Source organism: Pterocles gutturalis, unplaced genomic scaffold (assembly GCF_000699245.1).
Source record: "Pterocles gutturalis isolate BGI_N339 unplaced genomic scaffold, ASM69924v1 scaffold28552, whole genome shotgun sequence".
NCBI classification, from domain to species: domain Eukaryota; kingdom Metazoa; phylum Chordata; class Aves; order Pterocliformes; family Pteroclidae; genus Pterocles; species Pterocles gutturalis.
This window is the reverse complement of record NW_010113693.1, coordinates 67,494-90,348: the sequence shown is the minus strand read 5'-3', so window position 1 is coordinate 90,348 and position 22,855 is coordinate 67,494. Positions and strand designations below refer to the sequence as shown.

At 36.3% G+C, this 22,855-nt stretch overlaps 1 protein-coding gene across 1 annotated transcript in view; it reads left to right on the top strand.

The window, feature by feature from the left end:
* Positions 1-427: 427 nt before the first annotated feature.
* The window catches only part of CNOT10 (CCR4-NOT transcription complex, subunit 10), a gene marked incomplete at its 5' end in the record, with an annotated part of 28,590 nt that continues 6,162 nt past the window's right edge, over positions 428-22,855 (top strand). Inside the window, 12 exons of the mRNA XM_010074601.1 lie at positions 428-519; positions 2,740-2,901; positions 3,432-3,582; positions 4,599-4,744; positions 5,646-5,732; positions 6,462-6,545; positions 7,532-7,649; positions 9,431-9,580; positions 10,749-10,951; positions 15,014-15,135; positions 15,771-15,947; positions 18,551-18,631. Coding sequence (XP_010072903.1) covers positions 428-519; positions 2,740-2,901; positions 3,432-3,582; positions 4,599-4,744; positions 5,646-5,732; positions 6,462-6,545; positions 7,532-7,649; positions 9,431-9,580; positions 10,749-10,951; positions 15,014-15,135; positions 15,771-15,947; positions 18,551-18,631 — 1,573 coding nt within the window. The remainder of the gene's footprint in view (positions 520-2,739; positions 2,902-3,431; positions 3,583-4,598; positions 4,745-5,645; positions 5,733-6,461; positions 6,546-7,531; positions 7,650-9,430; positions 9,581-10,748; positions 10,952-15,013; positions 15,136-15,770; positions 15,948-18,550; positions 18,632-22,855) is intronic.

Here is a 22,855-nt window from a genome sequence, read left to right as displayed (position 1 = left end):
AAGCATCCCTTGCTTGCTGTTTAGGCAGCAGCATACAGGATGCATGGTTTTTTGTCTGCTTGAGTGTGGTACTTATTTTAGCACCTTCACTGCTAACTTTTGTGCAAATAAAGACAGTCCTAGTGTATGGTTGCTGCTTTAAAGAGAAATATAAAATGTATGCATTGTCAGTTAACTTGCTGACCTTTGGTTATTGGTTGATCACAGTAATTTAGCTAGGATTGTAACATTTACATTTTGTGGAGAGGAATTCACTAGGAGTATAGGATAACTTGAGATAGTGTAGTAGGGAGACACTGCTGCAGGTATCTGCAAAGTTACTTGTACTGGCAGGAGGATCTTGAGAACTGGAAGAAACAAAATTTTTAAGCTGTATAGCTGTGACCGCATTTGCAAACTTGCTTGTAATCTTCTGTTTGCTTTACAGATCAAGGTACTGAGAAACATGAAGGAGCAGGTACTTCTGGGATTACTGATCAGGAAAAGGAATTGTCAAGCAGTGCATTGCAAGCTTTTCTGGTAAGACAAAGACAAACTCTGAAACTTCTAGTTTACCACATAACTGCTAAATGGGCTTATATAATTATTTTTCCCCGTTTTCTTATCACAGTTGCAAATGTATTAATGGGATATTTTACCAAAAGTTACAAAGCCAGCACATGCATTTTCTGTCTGCTATGATAGGAGAAGACTGAAGGGGATACTTGAACTAAGTGCTCAAGAGCACGTTTAAGCTTGATTCTCAAAACTTAGTAGCCTTAAAAGCAGTATCATGAGTTAATTAGAAGAAGCAGACTGCTATTCTGTATCAGTGTTGGAAATGCATGATCTCTCTGAAGAATTAATGGCTTCAAGCTAAAAATGTTGTGTTAAAGAGTTTAAAGGAACTGCATGTAGTTAAAAAACAGCAACTAAACAAACCTTTTTCATTTTAGCATCTTGGTATGTTCTCATAAAATGCATTGTATACTGTTCTGTTACTTTACATTAAAACATATTCTTCAACATGTAACACCTATAGGTGGTATTTTGTTTATCTTGTGATTTTTTTTCTTGCTTTAGGAACTCTCTAAGTTCATGGAGTTGTGAGGTGATGACAGATCTCAGCAGAATTAGTCTAGTGCCTTGTTTGCCGATTTTACTTGCTATTGAGTTGCTGTAAATAGCTTTGTGGACTGCCTTGCGTGCTGCTTTATCATATTGTGCTTCCAATTTCAGTCGTGATAGAGTTACTATAAAGTTGTCTATTATATTCTAGACCCTCTCTACTAGAGTAGAGTAAAGGACTGTTGGCTGAGGAAAAACATCACAAAATAAGCTGAGCATTTAAGGGTTCAAGGTTTTTAGTCCAACCATGGTTAGAAGTTTTGTTGCTGTGATCTGAAAGCTGCTCCTGTTGAAGAGAAACTCTTAAGTGTGAAACACATGAAGAAAATCACTGGGAGATGAACTGTCTGAATTAAAGAGCATGCCAGCAGTTAAGTCCCTGTGTTTATACACATGATCACTAGGCAATCCATGCTGTTGATGCTTAGAGTTGTGGAAATACTGTGTATCAATGTCCTGCTACATCTCTGTAAATTGTGTTAACTGTGCTTTCACAGGAGACTGAAGGAACTGGGATGGTTCTGTTGAGAGTAGCCACAGAATGGCAACTTTGTCAGGAAGAGCAGAAAGACAACAGAGCCTTTCTCTGTTGTAATTCTTCCCTTAATAGAGGAAATTAGGCAGGAGCCCAGGAGAAGCTCCATGGAACAGCACTCAAAAAAGAGGAGGAAGTGGAAAGTGGTCGTGGTACTCAAGAGCATAGCTTTTGATTGTGAAGCGGTGACAGAGATGGAAATGAATCTGCTTATCTGACTGACCAGATTGAAAGTAACCCTGACACAGAAGAGGTGAAAGGTCATTATTCCTGTACAGGAATTGAACAGTAGAGAGTGAAGGATCATTTAGGCTTAACATAGTTGAAAGAGTCTGGAGTTCTCTCTCATTCCTTGATGCCACTGAATTCCTCTTGCACAAATACAGAAAAGACTAAAACTGAAAGCAGAAAGAGGTGAGCCATTCTGGAGTCCTTGCCTATTCCTGAGGTCAAAGAAAGGGATTTCTTGATTAACTCATACCACAGAGGAGCATCGTGCTTCGGTCCTAGTTTCTGTTTATGCATGCCTAGATGATTGAATACTTCATTCAACAGCTAAAACTTGTAAAAATATTATTTAAACCTGTACTGGGAAAGTGACATAATCTTTTTCCAACCTGTCTTAAGCTAGACCACAGAGTAAATTGTGAGTCCTGGTCTCTCCTGATGAAGTGAAGAATTAACGTAAAATGATGCGCTGGAACTTGCGTAAGCAACTGCAGCCGCTCAATGTACATGTGATATTTTGAAAGAAAATAAAGAATCTTGAAACTAGATACGATGAAGAGAAATCAGAATAACACTTTTAATGAAGTATCTGTCTATAATAATCAACTGCTCCGTTTGTCCTTCCTCCACAGAATTATTTTTGACGTTTGCATATGACCTCAACTTTTAAACTTACTTCTCATAAATATTAATCTGCATAAATAATGAAATACATGTGTAGACATTTACTTTGCTTTACTTGCTGTTGATAAAGGAAGTACTACTTTGCTACGTAAACTTAAGAGGATATTTTTGTTAAAACATAGTAGCCTGCTAGACTAAATTTTGTATCTTATAATGCATGTTGCTGGTATGTGTGCAATTTCCAGGCTGGAAACTATGATGCTTGTTTACAACACCTAAATACCCTTCAAGAGATAAACAAAGATGACTACAAAATAACTTTGAATACTGCTGTTGCGGAGTTCTGTAAAAGTAACCAGACTACAACAGACAATTTGAGACAAACCCTTAACCAGCTGAAGAACCAGGTAATGCAAACATTGACATGGTACTTTATTTTGAGTACTATTAATGGTGGTGAAACCTTCCAGTAAAATTGGAATAAAACTTCTGCCTTTTGTCCTCTGGATGTAATAAAGGAATAAGAAAGTAACATTACTTTAAAAACTTTGAGTCTGTCTAATAATTTAGGACACTGTTTTTATAGTTAAGTTTTTAGCTATTGTTGAAATTGATCTGCAGCTGTACCGTTTCAGAGATTATAATCGTAGAAAGACCTGCTATGTTCTTTCAGTAGAAAGCTCCTTAACCTGAAATAGTTTGTGAAATAATAAAAAAGTGAAAATGTTATTTTACTACTCAGTTGATGGCTTTCTATATCATTTAATATTTTTTTGCTGAGTTTATGTTGAACAACAATAAAGTTTATTAATTTAAAAGTCTTACTGACGTATCTTTAGACCAATTAATACCTTTGGATTATTTTTTTTTAAATATTTGTCACTTTATAAAATCACAGGTATTGAAAGTTTAATGAAACAAGTGGAGGTTTTTTCAGGTTCACTCTGCTGTTGAAGAAATGGATGGTTTAGATGATGTTGAAAATAGCATGCTGTACTACAATCAAGCTGTTATTTTATATCATCTACGTCAGTATACTGAAGCTATATCTGTTGGGGAGAAGTTGTACCAGTTTATAGAGCCTTTCGGTATGTAGACAGAAAGAAGAGTTGTGTTAATGCAATAATTACAGAAAGATCATTATTCGTTCAGTTTTTCTTAATATCAGAGAAGTGATTTGTAAATTGCCTAATATGGTTCTAAAAAAGTAGATAAGCTTTGGAATGAAGAATATGTTTTGCGTGCATCAAGGACAACAATTGAATTTGGGAGGAAGGTACTTCAGAAACATTTAGCAGACAAATATAAAACTGAAATGGATTTTTGACAACTGTAAAAGTTTTTTTATGTAAATAATATGTACAAACTAATTAAATTATTTAAAACCCAGTATTTTGAGTCATATGGCTTCATGGGTGGGTGTATATTTGTCAGGGTACTTTTAAATACCTGCATTAGGTCATATGTAATTGGGTGTGCTCATATCTGAATATAAAGTCTACAACTTTTATGAGCTATGGCACCCTTGTGTAGTGGAATTGCTGTACTGATATGAAATAATGTCATAGTCCTAGTTGATTTTTAGAGGCAACAAGGCTGAAGGATATATGTGTGTGTGTGTGTGTCTAAGTAAATACTTAATTAAGTAAATACTACCATGTTTCTCCTTCAGTTCCTCCCAGTTTTCAGTATGCCTACTTGGGACTTACTCTGTGAAGCCAGCCAAGCAGAGATGTGCATGTACAGAATCCTTTCAAGTTCTGTGGGATTCTGTGTATGCATATGGCTCTGTCTGTTTAGATGCTGGATGTTTGGTGCTGATCTGCTTAGCCCTACTCTTAGAATCTATAAACATGAAATACATGTTAAACTGTCTTCAGTCTATGGTTTTATGCTGATGCCATTTGAATGAATTACCTTTTTTTTCAGTGTATGTACTTATTATTATTGTGTAGATGTCTGCATTTTTTTCCTTATGTAATATAGTGATTTTTCTCATAATGTTGCATAGATGCACTTTACAGTCAATTTTTTTTCTTCAGTCGTGTTTGGAAGGATTGGTATCGAAGCTATAAAATAATTTTTACTTATTTGCTTTATACAGAAGAGAAGTTTGCCCAGGCTGTGTGCTTCTTGCTTGTAGACTTATACCTGCTAACTTACCAAGCTGAGAAAGCCCTGCATCTGCTTGCTGTTCTGGAAAAAATGATTTCACAGGGCAACAGTAACAGCAAGAATGGAAAAAATGAGGTATGCTTAAAACCATGTGAATGCCACTAAGTCTTTACAAGAAGTATGCTTTAACTCAATCGAAAATTACTCTTGAAATACTTTTAAATTATAAAACTAAGTTAGATCTCATGTAACCTCAGATAGCAACTTATACATGTTAGTAACTGAGTTAATTGTATACAACAGCTATTTATTCCCTCTCTTTCACCCTTTTCTCTTACTCCCAGGGAGCTAAGAAGTGTTTCTTAAGTCAGAGACTTGCATTGGAAAGACCGTTGTCTTCAGGGTCAAATATCCATAATTTTCCTTATTTGTCTTGGATTATGACCATATGAGACCATAAGTTTGAAAGGGAAGTCAGTGTCAGAGAGGAATTGCAATCGCATACCATAGTATGGGAAATCAAGCATCTTTTTTACATAGTATCTGAAAGTATGAAGCGTACTTTCAAATTAAATCTTTTGTATGTGTCTTTTTCAAAAATCAGTAGAATGAGTAGTGGCTTGGAAGTGAAAAGAAGACACTTCAGTGTTTTCCTGTTGGTGGAACGTCACACTTAAAACATATCTTTAAGCATACAGAAATTCTACTGAAGAAATATTAGAGATACTCTAGAATGTACATATCATCCTTCTGGATAAGATAATTCTTAAAATACCTCAACTGCAGAGCAACATAGCATAACACTAATGTTAATAAAGACTTTTGCTCTTCATAAGCTGGTGTGGTCGTTCTTGGATTTTGATTGTTAAGCTCAAGTTGCAGTATTTGGTGCGATGTATATTTTTTTACTATTAAATGCTTATTTTTCTTCTTCATGTGGGATTGATAAAAATAGCTTATGTAAGAATCTGTAAACTGAATTTTAAAGGTGACTAATAGTAACACTTCCTTTTTTTTTTTCCTGTTTGACACTCAGTCAGGCAATAATACAAATAAAGATTCGTCAAATCAAAAAGCTGAAAGTGGAGCTTTAATAGAAGTTGCTAAATCTAAGATACATCAGGTAAGTGTCTGCATATTATTTATACAAGAACATCAGTTTGAGTTTTTCTTAAAACCAGGTGTCATCTGCTTCAAATCTAGTTCAGCATTAATTGTGATCTCTCTATCCTTGAATTTCATGTTGTTAAACAAAAGAATGAATTTATCTAACTCTTCCTTTTTTTAAGATCCACATACAGGAAAAACTGACCGAGCACGAAAAAAGCCAATTTCAATCCCTGCAGTTTATCTTAATTTTTTTAAGCTGCAGTTAGCTGCATTGACTTTATATCTGTTAGACCTCCAACAGTCTAAATCAGCTGAAGTTTTATTTCACTGTATTGTTCTGTGGGAAAATAGTGAAGAAACAAAATGCTTCTCTATCAGCATTCACTTACTGGTGTTTTCAGTCTAGTAGGTAAATGTCTGAGATTAAGAGGTTAGATTACTTCAATTAATTTGTCAATTTAAGTGCTAGTACCTGTGTTTCAATCTAGAGTAGCTGTTGACCACTGAACAAAGTGTGCATCTGCTTACTGTAAATACGAAGCCTATAAATTTGTTGTTGAAAGTCTGAATAGAATTTATTTTTTTAGAAAGGCTTTTTGAACAACTTTTGACTACCTATTTTTAAGATAGATATAAAATATTGGAAAATTTTACATATTAAATATGTAATCTCTAGATATAGTTCATCTTGCAGACCTGCACAATTATTGTTTTGTATTTAACAAATTTAATTTTTTAACAGTATAAGGTGAGAGCTTATATCCAGATGAAGTCACTAAAAGCATGCAAAAGGGAAATCAAGTCTGTTATGAATACAGCTGGGAATGTAAGTACTCTTAAGGCTATTGTTTTTCTGATCTCGATCTGTTCTTTATCTTAAAACTGAATTTGCTAACTTTCTTTACAAAGAAAGGTCTTATTGAAGAAGGATGCCTGAAATAATGCTTTATATAGTCAGTTGGGTTTGTAATCTCTTCTGCAAGTGTAATTAATTTAGAATTTTCTTATTTGTGCTGGTTTCAGTTGCTCAGAAAAATGTGCTTTATTGTTAATGATACCAAAATAACAGTGAAACACTATATAAAGCAAAACAAACCTGTTTATTATAATTTACAAGTTTTAGTTTACTATGAATGTTATGGCTATTACAAACTTCTGATGTCATTAGTGGTTTAAACCAGTTCATAAAAGATTAATTCTGGGATATGCGTTTTTTTGAGTTTTTTCTTTTTGTTGAAATTTTTCAGAGGCTTACCTCTTGCTAGAAAGCAGTTTCTTTTTTATATAGGAGTTCTCAACTCAGAATTACGTCCACCATCCCAGATAAATTCTACATTAACTGAGGAGCAGGGAATGGGAGGAGAGCACTTCCCTTTTGTTGCCAGTCTCAACAGCTGCTAGTTTGACAGAAATCCTTCTGGATCATGAGGTCTCTGTTGGCAGACCAGGAAGATCACAGCCCAGGAGGAAGTTGCTGAACTCCACAGGGAGGGAAGCGTGGGGAGGAGTGTACTAGAAGACAGGTTGGAGAAAGATCCTCTGCATTTAGCCATTGCCATGACAGAGTTCTCTCGAATAATGTTGGGTTTTAGGGCAGTAACAAAGAGTATACATAGTTTTGTAGTTTGGAGGAGGTGAGTGTTAATCACATGCTCAACAAAGAAATGCTACTTCATGGAAGTATTAGGGCCTATACCCATGTATTTTTAAAATGGCAGCAGGGACAAGCTGTGAGTTAATCACAAGGAGTGATTTAAGACTAGCAGTAGAAATATAAAATGAGATAATTAACTGTTGTTTTCTCCTTCACAGTCAGCTCCTTCTCTCTTTCTTAAAAGCAATTTTGAATATTTGAGGGGCAATTATCGTAAAGCGGTGAAACTTTTAAACAGTGCAAACATTGCTGAACATCCAGGCTTCATGAAAACAGGTAAAACAGAAAACCTTCATCCTGCAAGTATGTAAATGTGTGGTATTATAGGACTACTCATTTATATTAATTTTAAGCATATTGATGATTACTTAAGGGACTAGGTCCTGAATGTCATGAGTTTATATCCTGGATGTGTTTTCATCTTTCTTGTTGTGCTCCTTCATGTAACACTGTTGTGTTTTTCATTGAACATTCTAGACAATGCAGTGGTTGTCTAAGAAAATGGATTAGTGAAGATGTAAAAGTAATATTTACAAGGCCTATATTTGGGTCTCTAAATCAAGACATGAGACAAAAAGCAATGTAGTAGATCTAGAAATGAGATTTCAGTTTGTACTCAGAGAGGAGACTGTAGCAGTTGTAATAGTTATTGTGGGAGAAAAGCCAATGTTTCATAAAGTGTTAAGGTTTGACTTCTATTGTGTGCCATTTTAAGTTACCTTTATATCTAGAAAGTATATATGTGTACACATGCACAGAGATGTAATAGCACATCAATGTGTATACTACTTTAGATTAAAGGTTATTTTATTATTTTATACTTTATATGTTTTATTTACTATAAATATATATGCTGTCTATGTATACACTCACTGTATACAGTATTGTTTAAATACAGTTGAGATTTTAGTTGACTCTTTAAAACATCAGTTGCAAAATCCAGAGAGGAAGCTGTGTCTTGTGTCAGTAGAGAATTAGGATTTCAAAAAATACTTGCACTGTAAAACTATTGGATTTCTTTACTATTTTGTTCACTGTTTTGTGATAGTACACTTCTTGTGCTGTAAGATCTTTTATCTGGTAGATACTGCTGTGTAGTTTGCCATTAGATGATAGAAGTCACAGAGCTGGCCCTGGGAATCACAAGACTGAGTAAATTTTGTAAACTTCTGTATTTACAGATAAATTTCATGTAAAACATTAAAAATATTTGCCATAATGCCTATTCTGGTACATTTTGACACTTTTAGAATTTACTGTAACTTATATTTTTGACAGGTTTTTTTATGTTTAAAGTTCTTTTTATAACTTAATATTTTCTGGAATGTTTTATTTTCAAATAACTTTTTTGCACAGTGGCATGTTCACTTAGTAGTCTTCCTGGGTTATGATTAAAGTAATGTCTAGTTAATTTGTTAATGGTCTGTTTCTTGGTTGCTAGGATTTTTGGGTTTTTTTTTTTTTCTTTTTTATCAATGGTAACACTGTAAAGCTTCCATTACCAGCAGATTAGTTAAAAATTTAATTTTCTGTCCTTTATTGTTCAGAAGAATTCTTACAGTGTTACCTGAACATGATAGATTTAGGAAGAAGAGTACATTTCCTGCTTGTATGGTTAGGTTGACATATTTACCTAGGCAGGTAACATAATTTGAGAATTTCCTTTTTTACAAGTGCCATCTGTTAGAAAACTTTAAGTGCTTGCATGCTAAATCCTACGAAAACCTCCCTGTGAACTTACTTCAAATTGCAGTCTAATCAAATTGGCTTTATTCCTGGCTTTCCTAGAACACGGTGCATAAGATTTGGAAATCTGTGGCTGCTTATATGTAGCATTTCATGTCAGCTGTCCAAGAGAACTATGGTATACAGAAATGCAGTTTGTTAAAATGCTTGTGAGGCAGCGATGTAAATGCATATAATCCATGCACATCTCACTGAAGAACATGTTCAATAAACTACTGTAATATGCTGGCCCCTGAGAGAGTGGTGGGAGCATTTTATGGGCTCAGTGACGTTTTTCAGTTTACAAAAGTGGCCTTTTGCTGTTCTCTCAGGTGAATGCTTAAGGTGTATGTTCTGGAACAATCTTGGCTGCATCCACTTTGCAATGGGAAAGCACAATTTAGGAATTTTTTACTTTAAGAAAGCCTTGCAAGAAAATGATAATGCGTGTGCACAGCTAGGAACAAGCAGCTCAGATCCAGGTAAGACTTCTGAGAGATGAAAATAGATGGTGGAAGAAGGGTAGGCAAATCAAGAAAATAGAGGATAGAAGCTTTCAGTGCTTATCAGAAAAATTCCTGTTCCGTCTGTTTGCAGAGGACAGGGTAAGGAGGGTGAGCATTTTGATTGTAACTTGATTTCAGAGTATAGTTGCTTTTGCCAGGAATAAATTATGATGAAATATGTTATTTTTTTGCTGTTTTCTTTGACGTGCTGTGGGGCTGGGGCAGATTTCTCTCATTTATAGTCTTTGACCATCAGTCAGGAAGATATGACAAAGTTTCTGTGACCTGTTCTGTGTTGTTAAAGATGTTAAAGTCCTCCAGACAGTAGGTAGAATCATCAGGACTTGAAGTGGGGTTTTTGTGGGGTTTGTTTGTTTTTGTTTTTGTTTTTTTTAACTCAGAATATATAGAAAATGTGGAGTGCGATACCATTAAATTAGCATTTGGAAGGTGGTGTATTTCTCGAACTTTCTTACTGAATAATTCCCAAACTTGCATGAGAAATGTTCATCTATTGTTTTGTTTTATGATTAGTTGTATCCATCTACTTTTGTTGTAAGTATACAAAAGACAAGAATATAAACATAGTAAGTTCTCTTGCTTTGATTAATAATACTTAAGGTTTTTTTCTTTTCCAAATATCTGATTTCATCATCAAGTGATAATTTTGTAATTTCTTGTTTTCTTTAAAATCTAGTTACTGTCACACATTTTATTGCTTTTCCTATTCCTCCCCATCCCTGTACCTAAGCGCAGTCTTGGGTACCAGTGTGAAGACAGAAAATGTATTATGCTTCTTAACAGCAAAGTGATTTTGTTGTGGAATTTATATGAGTAACAAAGATATGTGTTCTCACAAATCTTTGTTACTCATATAACAGTAATAGAATTCAACACTATTATATAACATTTAGCTTGAGTGACAAGAAACATAAGTAGTTAGTATTTAATGTGCTTCAACCTGTACTAAGAATACAATTAATTTGTATGGAAGGAATTTATTTACAGAAGGAGGCAATGAATTTCTGTGATGAAAGGGGGGTTTGGTAGTTTTTGGGTGTTTCCCACAGCTTCCCTCCTTCTCCCAGAGTTATGTTTTCTGTTCTCTTGAGCACATTCAATATGACAAAATCCTTTTCTGCAGGTAAAAAATTTTCAGGGAGACCCATGTGTACGCTGCTGACTAACAAACGGTATGAGTTGCTCTACAACTGTGGAATTCAGCTCTTGCATATTGGGAGGCCCTTAGCTGCCTTTGAATGCCTGATTGAGGCAGTCCAGGTTTATCACTCAAACCCTCGTCTTTGGCTGAGAATAGCAGAATGCTGCATTGCTGCCAATAAAGGGGTAAGTAGATTTGCAAATGCCTTATTTTGATTGTAGTTACAAAATACATGTGATCACAGGAAGAAGTAATACCATGAGCTGAACTATGCGTTTTAAAGGCCTAATGTTGTAACAACTCTGTGTAAGTCCAGATCAATTATTTTTGTGTATATGTGTGTTTGCGTGTTTAACTTGAAGCTGTAACAGGTGGAGGAAAGCTACTATGGAAACAGTGTCTTGAGACCCAGTGTTTAACTGACTTTTCAAAGGTCAGAAGAATTTGAGTAGGCTATCCAAAAGACTGGTGTGAGATGAAACAAAAGCATGTAAGTGGCTGTTAGAGCTGCTCTTCTGTAAAGTTATAAGCTTTTTGCTGGAGAGATGCGTTAAGCATGATTTTGTTTTGACAATTTACCGTCACACCCCTTTGGCATTCCAACCCATAAACTGAATGGGTAACCGTGAACTGGTTTGGAGCGTGTTAGATTTCTCCAAGTCATCTGAAGGTTTACCTTACTTTGTCTTGAAATAAACATAAAGATATTATTTGGAAAGAAACTTGTATTATTCTCTAATGTGGCATCATTTATAACAGGAAGCAATATGTTCTTTCTGTAGTGAATGCTGTCTGCTTAAAACATAGATACTAACATTAATAGTTTGACTTACTGTTTATGGATATTTTACGATGCGTCAGCTTTCCACACTCATTTCATATTTGTTGCAAAATCTTGGGGTTTATGTATTTTTATGTATACATAAAACTAATATAAAATAATATATGATATATATTGGAAACAAAAACAAAACAACCCCACAGGTAATTCTGTCTCTTGTGTGTGAACGGAAGAATTAAACCTGCTCAAAATCTTTTCTCTATACTAAGTTCTGTGCTTCCAAGGATTTCTGTTCCTGGATTTCAGAAATAACAAGGTGAGATTGGAGTCAGTGACCATTTGTAGTATCAAAGGAAGGAAAATTTTTGTGGCTGCTTTTAGAGGTTTGATATTCACTTTGAGGCTTGATGCACAGAAACAACTTTGATAACTTTTACTGCTGATACTTTGAGGTGGAAGGGTTGTTTTTCTTAATTTTTTTGGAAATTTTTTGACTGAAACATCTTGGATTTTTATGTTTAGATGCTAGGAATTGCATTACCAGTTCTGAAATGATGAGGTTCTAGCTTAAATTTTATCTGTAGCAGTAGGAGAAAACATACATCTATCCCAGCAGAGTTCCTTGGTCTCTACTTAAGGCTGGATACTATGGTGTAAAAGGTATGACTGAATGTATGTTGCTACTGTTGTAGCAGAAAGTAAGATTAAGTTTGTGATGTTTTAATTAATATGGTTATTGGATCAGACTGGTGAATAATCTTGTTTAAAACCAAAATATAGCACTATGTCCTAGAACTTTACTGGAAGATACAAAGATACAAAGTCTTTTAGCAGTCCTTACAAGTATTTGGTTAAAGAGAAGCTTCCTTCCTGGGATGTTCTCAATTATTGACAATTTTCTTGATGTACAACTGATATAAACTCCTTAAACTTCTTTTTTTTTTTTTTTTTTCTTTCTACTGTAAATCCACTATCCAAATTCAGATGTGGCTTTATTTTATAGGACTAAACGGGATGAAGATAACAAGATGTGCTCTGAATTCCACTGAATTTTTTGCATGTGATCTTCCTTCTCTTTATGCAGCCAAAACTCATGTAAAGTTTCATTATTTCCTTACTCAATTGCCACTAGAGATTGAGAGGGGTGAGACTGTAGTGTGGCTAGCCTAAAAGTGGCATAGGCTGAGGAAGCTGAGATCAGCCTTCTCAATCCTGAAGCTGTTGTGATCACAGCTGTTGGGGAACTGTATCCCTAACTGCTAAGACTTGTTCCTCTGCTGGCAAAGTTTGTGGAAACCTACTGATGGCAGATGTATCGCATGCCCTCTGGGAATCTTGGTTTCAACCTGTTGATCCATGTCTGTTTAGGATAAGTCCATATACTAAAATTCAGAGGGGTAGGGACAGGATTATTCATTCTTTTGAATAGAAGACTGCAACAAAATAGTACATCTGAGAAATTAAGAGATAACTGTACTTGATTCTCTGTTTAACAGTAATTCACCCTTCTTGTGTGGAGCGGGATGATGTAATCTCCAGTTACACGATCCCATGCAGTTATTTCCACAGTATGCCCATTTCACTTAGTGCACAGGATGGGTGAGATTATTTGAAAAAACAGCTATGTTATCTCCATTTTTTTTTCTGTCCCTGAATTCTCTCTGTTTTCCCTCTTTGAGTGGCCTCTTTTTTTATTGCACACTATCTGAATCTCTCCAGATACAAAATTCATAAATTTTCTCATGGGAACTTAGATGGTGCTCATTATTTTGGTGTCTCTATTTCAGAAAATTTAAGAAAGATATTCATAGCTTTATGGATGAGGGTTGCTTGTTATCCCCATTTCACAGGCTCACCATTGAAGTTTCAAGAGTGTTGCATGAAAAACACACTGACTTTGATGGCGTATGTGCTAGCTGTTGTCAGATAGTTCCAAGTTTTATAAAGCACAGCAAGTGCAGGAAGAACAGCCTTCTGATTTTGCAATTTTCTGTGTCTGTCCTACTAGTTACAAATGGCACATAGATAAAGAAGACACAGGTGATCATCTCTAGTGAAAAGCTGGGTGTGGGAAACTGGATTAGCATAGGTTTGTGGCAAAAAAAACAAAGCTAGGATTTTGTTTACAAGGACAGTGTTCAACAGTCGGGAAAAGGGAAAGACGGAGCCTCATGGGGCACTTCATTTACCACAGACTAGCCAAAGCAGTAGATCATGCTAGGCTCCTGAAGCCTAGCTTTCTTCGTCCTACAGTTGTGATCTTGTGTTGTGTACCAGGGTGCTTGAATTCAGGTCACAAAAACAGCTTGCTGTTTCCTGAATTTGTAATCTTGCAAGAAAAGACATTAACTTTGGATGCTGTTAATATTAAAGCCAAAGGGGAGGTGTCTTTAAATTATGAGATAGATTTGCAACATGACAAGTGAAGCCCTAAAATCGATAGTGTTTAATTTGACCTTGTAACTCAATTTGCTTCCTTTGTATCTAAGTATGGATTCATATTTATACACTGAACACCATATAGAAAAGTAATTTCACTGAAACTAATTTTCACCTGCTCTAGTATTTTAGTTTATAAAATACGGATGAAAGATGATTCCGCTTCTGCAGGTTTTTTTAGCACCTCTTCCAAAATATGTGCTTCATAACCAAACTCATTCTATGGTGTATTTTTGTGACAGTAAATGCCATTATAATGTCAATGTTCTTCACAATAGATTCTGATGAATTTTCTGAAAAGTGATAGCTACTTGAAATACAGATTTAGGATAAGCTTTTCCTTACTACTGTGACTCTTCATCACTAATGTTACTTACCAACAAAGTTGTTAAGATGGCTCACGGTAGAACAAACAAACAAACCCCTCTAAATACAGTGTAGAGGTAATTCTTGGGACTGACAATTAAGATGCTTTAAGTTCGTTTGACCCCTAGGATGTCTGCATACTCAAAAATCAGTTAAACAAGTTAATTTATGTAACTTTGCATATGTTGTAGTTCAGCTTCATGCTCCCCTGGAACAATTTGAGAGCAGCTTTTTCAGAGAGCGTTTTGAATGCTGTGTAAGCAGGAAAAGAAGATGGCAAGCATTACAGTGCCAATTCTGAATATTATTTGGCTGATTATATTATTTCTTTTCAGATATCCTAGTGGTTCTTTTAATACTACTTGTTTCATTGTTCTTTTGCTTTCAAAACAAAGGAGAAACTAGGTCAGTGGGCTATCAGACAAGCTGTCAGAACTAATCTGCGATTGCACTGTGGGCGGTAAAATCCCTCTGCAACGCAAAGACAATAGAAGGTGCCTGATCCTTCATCATACTTAAGATTTAAAATTGTACCCATATAAACTATTAATTTTTATATTTTAGCAGGTTGTCTTCCAGCTTTCACTTGTTTTGTCAAGCTCTCATTTCAACAGCTTTGATATTTTATTCCTCCTTTTTTTTTCCCTCCCCTTCCTTTTAGACATCAGAACAAGAGACTAAAGGTCTTCCCAGCAAAAAGGGAATTGTGCAATCTATAGTGGGTCAAGGGTACCATCGTAAGATAGTCCTAGCATCCCAGTCAATACAGAATGTTGTTTATAAGTAAGTATGTTTTCCATGGGCTCTTTATTTTTGTTATCATAGCTTTGTTAAGGATATGTATCTGTTTATCAGGAGTTTTTAATACTGTCATGGAATAACTGTTCATTTTGGAATCATTAATGTAGTGAAGAGAGAAGCATGCTAAAATGCTTGATGAATCCTACTTAAACATCACTTGGATGCCTCCTCTATGAATGCCAGCAGAGGGCTTAACTGGGTATTCATTGTTAACTAAGAAGGTCATTAAAGCTTAAGATGGATTTCTCTGAAATTTTTATTTCCAGTCATCTAAATCTGTCCTCTTTTTCTCACATAAAAAATGTGTTTTCAGTAATCCCCTTTAGAAAAGTGCAGAAAGAATCTAATTGCTCTGTCATAAAACTTCAGGACGTGAAGTCAAGGAAAAGAAGAGAACTTGTAGCTGCATCTGCCCGCTCTATTTGGGCATTGTGGTGTACTTTCCATGTGTAAGAACAGCAAGACACCGAAGTCTTCATAAATTAAATGTGTTATAGCAAAACATAATTTAGCTTTTTTAGGATAAAGTTTTCTCTGTGTTCAGATCTTTCTGCAGCTCTGCTTTTATTTTTTAATTTAGTAGGATTGCTACTCACTAACTTCTGTGTCTCTTTAAGTGATGGGCAGTCCTCAGCAATACCTGTAGCCAGTATGGAATTTGCAGCGATTTGTCTAAGAAATGCCTTGCTGCTACTGCCAGAAGACCAGCAGGAGCCAAAGCAGGAAAATGGATCTAAAACTAGTAGTCAGCTGGGGGGAAATACAGAAAACAGTGAAAGCAGTGAAGCATGCAGGTAAACAGAATTGCATGTAAACCTTTCTTTTTGTCTCAAGTAACTCTGGGCTGACAGTCTGTGTCTGCCATCTATCCTGCTTGGCCAGCAGAAAAAATAACATGTTCGTAAGTTCTCTTAGCAGTGTTAGGATATCCAAGGAAACTGGTTAGCTGCTCATTGCTTTAATTGCTGGTATGCTAATTTAAGAATAAAATACTGAGTTGATTCCTACCGTTCTTAACAACTTTAATGAAATAGGCCGTGAAATTATTTTTTTCACTGGCCATCTTATTTTCTGTGCTGCAAATCTTATGTTTTCCCACACTCTCCCACAGTGCATGTTGGTATTTCTCTAATTGTAAGTGAAGTTTCACATGATACAGTGATTCTGTGTGTGTGCACATGCGCCATGTACTTGATTCAATATATAAATGTCTGGCAACTCAGCTGTAAACATTTCCCAATGATCAGATTTGACGTTCATCAGCCCTAGTATGCTTTTTTGTGTTTGTTTTAGACCAGAAATGGGAAACTAGATTTAGAAGGTAAGCACGAAAGTAGCACGGAGCTATTGTTTAATAAATTGCATTTTACAAAAAAGTGTTTAAGAAAAAAATAGTTTTTTCCTTAAAACTTCAGAAAAAGTAACTTATAGACAGTATATGTCAAATGTTAAATAGCAGGAAGGCGTCTTAACTTTTTGTGTTGATCATGATGCATTCCAAGCTTCCTTTTGAAGAGTAACTTTTTCGGCCATAGCCTGTACTTTCATTAATGACCATTTTGAGATGGGAAGAGTTACAATAACTAATCTGGAAAAAGTGGCTATGGTAGAACTACTTATAGAGTAATGAAAAAACAAAATGTTTTTGTCAGACCCAAGTACAGACAAATTTTAAGAAAAGATCCATTTGTCAGGATTTACTGCACATATGCTGTGTTGCGTAGGCACAAGGTGCATCCCCATATATTCTGAGGTTCCCTGGGAATAGACTAGGGCTGGGAGTTGTTGGCTGCTATGGCTACAACAGTATTTTATTTCAAGGCTGTTCTCTAACCCTTTTTTCCCAATGACAATCTTTCCTGTCAAGTGACCAAATTATTTATAAAAGTATGAGGGATTATTGTGGGGTTTTTTTCATTTTTCCTTACCAAGGTTGGAGGTTGTGAACTAACTTGGAAAGCTGTATGCAGCCCATTAAGATGAAGCTTCTCTGCTTTAAATTCGACTTCAATTTTAAGCTTATGGGGCCCACTAAGGGGCAGTGATGAAAACAAAATGATGGCACTTAGACAAGACCTCCTTTTTTGTTTGGGTTATTTTTATTTGGGGGGGGGATGGGGATTTGTAAGAGTCAGGAAAAGAAAACTCCTGTATGAGAAGATCCTTTACTACCTTCTGCTTTCAAAATCAGATACTGCTTCAGCTGGGAAAAAAAAAAAAAAAAGTTAAAGACTCATAACTCCCAGTGGTTATTGCCAATTTCAAAATATCCAGCAACAAATTTGAATTTGTGTGTCAGATTCTGAAAGGTTCCCTAAGGATTTGTTCCTTCTGACAAGGGACCTTCTGTGAGAGAACAGTAAAGCATATAACAGAAGAAAATCACACTAATTGAACAGGATGGTTTTGAAGCAAATCCCACTAATTGAGCAGGCTGACTCTGAGGCAGATTCTCTCTTATTCAGAAGAAAGCAGTTAATACTTTCAGTGGCTAAGGGTATTTTTTTACATCTAATTTTTGGTAAAGGCATGAGTTATATACAACAGTACTGAGTATAGGTTTCATTTGGAGTCTGTTGCAATCTGTTTTGAAGGTCTAAGCTGGAGTTATCTGTTTGTAGTAAACAGATGGGAAACTACATCAAATTAAAAAAAAAAAAAGTTCAGTGGACAGACTCGGTTTCAATTAAGTTTTTTTATCTGTTTCTAAACCTTAGTGTCTCTCTCTGCCAAGATGCAGCTGTTAGCCTTCTCTTCAATTCTCATTCCAGGAGGTTCTTTCAGCTTATTGGAAGCAAAGTTGCATATTTTTTAAATAGAGCAGATACTTGCTCCCCAAAAAGAAGCCAAGCATAATTTTAAGAAAGTGGAGTTTTATTTTTTTAAAAAAGACATTTTGAAATAATAATAAGAATAAAGGGCAGCTACAAGTCTAAAGGAAGTTGTAGCACTTTGTGGGTTATCTTTCTAGAATATTTATGTAATTAGTTTTTAAGATGTCTAGGGAGAGAACTAGTTTACTGCTTTTCTTACTGCAGGCTAAAAGAAGAGAGGCTACAAATGCAGTGAGTTCTGCATCTCTCTAGTTTAAAGTTCTTGTTCTACACTGAACTTCAAAAGTAGCTCAAGGCTGTGGAGAATGGTGTGGGTTGGTTAGTCGGTCAGTCAAATCCTTCCCAGCAAATGTCCCCCTTCTTCTTTCTCAAATAGAACACTTGGGATAAGAGCCTGTGCCTCAGTTTCTGCTTAGTTTCCTTTCCCTGTTTCTTTAGACTATTAAATTTTTGCTGTCCTTTTCAATGGAGTTAATAAATATCAATGATTATTCCGCTGAGATTTTTTAAAAATTAATTATTTGCAGTCACTCCTTCTAATTAATACTCTATTTTTATTCTAGCAATAAAAGTCATGAAGGGGATAAATTCATTGCAGCTCCACCTTCTTCGCCTTTGAAGAAACAGGAATTAGAAAATTTAAGGCAAGTAAATAATATAAAACATTCACCACTATGAGTCCCCTCTTAAACAGTGCTATGACTCTGGAGTCTTTCCTAGCTTTTCTTTTAGGCACTTGCAAGGTTGAATTGTAGCTATTAGTCTAAGGATGCTTTTTTCAAATGCATGTGCTTCCTTTCTTCTGGGCTTTGAGTCCGAACAAATAGAAACCATCCAGAATTTCATTTAAGAAGTAGATCAGTCTGTTTGATCCCACTATTGCAGGCTTGGCATTATATATTGGGCAAAAGTAAAAAAATTCAAGTCCCATAAATGACAAAGCTGAAACCCTGTCAATGGCTGTTGTGATTGGTGGAAGGGGTGGAAAGTACTGTATGGTACCTTTTCCCTTTAAGGCCTTGATAAGGCTAGTTTGGAATTCAGCCCCCACAACCTTATACACTTGTCGGATGGGGAAAAAAAAAAAGTGTCAAAAGCAGCTATGCTGCTTTCAAACGAGAACAGTGCTCCTTTGAGCAGGAGTAAATCCATCGTTTGCATAAAATAGAACAAAAAATTGCCTCTGTCCAGGCATTTGACTTCCTCGCCATGAAAGAACATAGGTAAAATTTGACTGTAGATTTTTTCATCTTCTTGAAGATCCTTAAACTACTTGTTCATCAGTCTGAGTGCTCTCCAAACAGAGTAATTCCCATGTGTCTAAATAAGTGTCATGTTATCTGGAACCTCCTTTATTTTTCCCCAACAAGATTATCAGTTGCTGGTTAATTATTTCAGGTGGCTGCCAGCCCATTGAAAATCTCTCTTATTATGAAGCTTACACCTGTTTAGGAAAAAGAAATCTGTTTTAAGTTTCCATTATAGACAAAGCATACAGTAATTTCCCAATTAAATTCTTGGATAAACACTCTGTTCCAGCCTAACCTCAGGTAGCCTGTGCTTTATAATGACAGCTTAACCTTTACTTTGCTCCACTACGTGTAGCAAATCTTCTTGTATTTGTTTAAAAGCAATTTAGCAGGAATCTGTGAGGAGACATTACTGAGACCTTGATTATTTATTCTGAAGTGTTACAAGAGTATGCTACTCCATATAGAAAGCACTGGATAAAAACAGTGATGTGGGTTGGTTGTGGGTTGATTTTCTTTTTTTCCTCCTGACTGTTGAAAATATGGTTGCCACATGTCAAAATTACATGGTGTCACATTGTGATTTTTTTAATACATAGTCTTTTATTTCACAATCAGCTGTTGTTATCTACTGATGAAACCTGACAACATGTCAGGAAAAACTTTGCCATTTAGGAAGAATTACACCACTTCTGGTAAAGAACATTCTGTAAGGAAAGGAAAAGCATTGTTTTATTTTATTTGCATTACTTGCTTTGGTGGTTAAATCCAGAGGACTAGACATCCCTGGTGAGTGATTCTGCTAAAACTATTTCTAGGTTTCTGCAGATAGCTGTGAAAAGCAAAATACATTGCACTCAAATGTTAGTATATTCTTGTAGTTTTGCTCACTAAGGACCTAAATAAGAAAATTAAAACTCTAGTCTAGTCAGTGAAAAGTAAGAAAAAATGGTGAATGATGGCAGGATTATCCTGAGAAATAGGTGTCCATTCAATTCAGTTTTTCCCTGGTAAGTCACTGGATTGAAAAACCTCTGTTGCTTCTAGCACTGAAATGGGGAACTGAAATGCTTTTTTTTCATGATTTTGTACAGTTGCAAATCCCAATAAGAGTTTAAAATGACTGTCTGACTTTGCCCCTAAACAGTTCTTAAAAATACCATCTAAAAAAAGGCTTATGTGTCATATGTATGGTTTGGTACTTGTGCACAAATTAGTTGAACAGACTGTTCTCATAATAAGCAGCAATTCAATTGCAAGGTTTAAAAGCCACAAGCAGAAGTCTGAGGACACCAAATGTTGCTAAGAATTTAGGAAGAACATAGGAAATAGAAACTCCAGATTTTTCTTCTGTGTTTCTTCTGAACAATTCTGCTCCTTGCTGCTTCTCATCCTCTGAGAAAGCCAATCCTCTCAGGAGCCTGTGGTATGTTCACAACAGCAGAACAGCCCAACACTGTTAGGATACATCAAGAGTAAAGTCGTTCTGGTAGACCACAGTGCTACATTTGGAAAATTTTGTGGATTTTATTGGAAAAGTTGAAATAGATACCACCAGACCTTGTAGCCTTTTTCTCCCTAGACTGAACAACTTTGTGTGGAAATGTTAATTTTCCCCTTCGGAGCAACTAGAGATAAAGGAGTAGTTTGAGCTGCTTTGTCCTGAACAGATTTGAACAGTAAACCCTTGCTATAAGGCATGTGAACCAATTTTACCACCTCTTCTTTCTTTTGGCTCTTCCACTGGCCCTCTCCAGTCCATCATTATCATAGAATAGTTTGGGTTGGAAGGGATCTTAAAGATCATTGAGTTCCAACCCCCCTGCCATGGGCAGGGACACCCTCCACTAGCCCAGGTTGCTCAAAGCCTCATCCAGCCTGGCCTTGAACACCTCCAGGGATGGGGCATCCACAACTTCCTGGGGTAACCTGTTCCAAGCTTTATTAATTTTATTATGTATTTTTGAAGTGTGCATATTCTAGTATTTCCACAACATCACTGACATTGCTAATATTTTCACAAGTAATACTGTAAGGGCCACTATTGCCCACCAATATAGCTTGTCTCTTCTCCACACCTGCCTAGTATTGCCTCATTTATCCACTTAAAGATGGCAGTGGTTTGTTTGGCCCTGTTACAATACTGCAAGCTTACAATGATTATCACCCATAGTTATTTCACTCTTTATCCTCACTGTCAGCCACTGCATAGTTCTCTCCCATCTTCCCTTCACTGGTGCTGAATTTCCCCCTTGAGTAAGCACAGTCTGCATTCTGTATTTCTTAATACAGAATCTTCTTTAGGATTGTTTTGTCTGCATTGAAACATAAGAATAGATAGCTTATATCCACTATTGTGCTTAATTAGCTCTTTTAAACTATTTCAGATTACTGATGTTCTCTGAGCAGTGCGATTTTTGATGTCTTGATAATAAGTTTTGAACAAGTGGATTTGCTCTGGCTTGCCCTTTGCCTGAGAAATAAACCCAGTCACATGTGGAGTTTAGGTTCTGTAGACTTGCAGTCAGTGTGGGCTGACAAATCTTGTTGCCTAGACCTGCACAAGAGGCTGTTTGACATAATCTAGCAGTTTAAAAAAACATTTTTCTTTTTCCTAGTGCAAAGGCAGTTTTATTTAGGGCATGCAGAGCCTCAGTGATGCTGGAAGTCTGCCGTGCTCAAAGGCAACCTGTGGAGTTTTGTCAGAATCCTGACCGGGGTGAAAAACTAGTTTGTCTTTTCCCTTGTGGTGCAATTCTTCTGCTCCGGTTAGCTGTCAGCTCTCTTGAGCGTTTGGTTTAGCTGGCTCAACAATGGATCCAAGTGTGCAAGAACAGTACTGCAGGGAAGAAAACTTGAATGTTTTCCTGTTCTTTAGGTGGTTGTTGATGAAGAATCTTGCCAGTTCTTACATGGCTTAAAACAGTGACGAGGCCTTAGAGCAGCGGAGTGGGTCTCAGTTTTGCTGGACTTACCTGTTGTGTGACTGGAGTGCGTCTTGTGTTTGAATTTACAGTTTCAGAAATAAAAATAGGCTTTAAAATAGTTGCTGGAAATAGAAGACACACGTTGACGTAAAGGGCAGTAGCAATGGCAGGCCTTGACATGTGTCTAAGGATGGTTAGCTGGTGATGCTTAGCATCTCTGATGGTTTAAAAGCTGTGCTTCCTTGAGGCAGAGATGAAAAGAAACTAGTTAGACGCAGGCTGTTATTACAGAGACTATTTTATTTTTTCCCCTGTTCCCTCCCCCTCCTCAGTCACAACCTTTCAGAAATATTTTAGATTTGAGACTTGAGCTGGGGAAGCTTTCCTCTCCCTCTCTCAAGCTTTTGTATGTGTTCAGATTTGATGTGACATCTGGGCACGGTGGAGAGGAAGTGGGGGGTAGGGAGAAACACTGGAGAAGTTTCTTATCCCGCTTGTGCGTAATTAAGGAGCATGCGTCCTGGGAAAGGGGAATAAAGGCACCCCAGGTCCTGCCACAAATTACATGACTTACTGCTGGACTGAAAGTGGGCTTGACAGTTGCCAGTAGGTTGTTGCAGTAATAGCCCACCTACCAGTGGGAGAGTCAAAGGCTCTCTTCCCGTTGCTCCCAATGTGAGACCCCACTAAG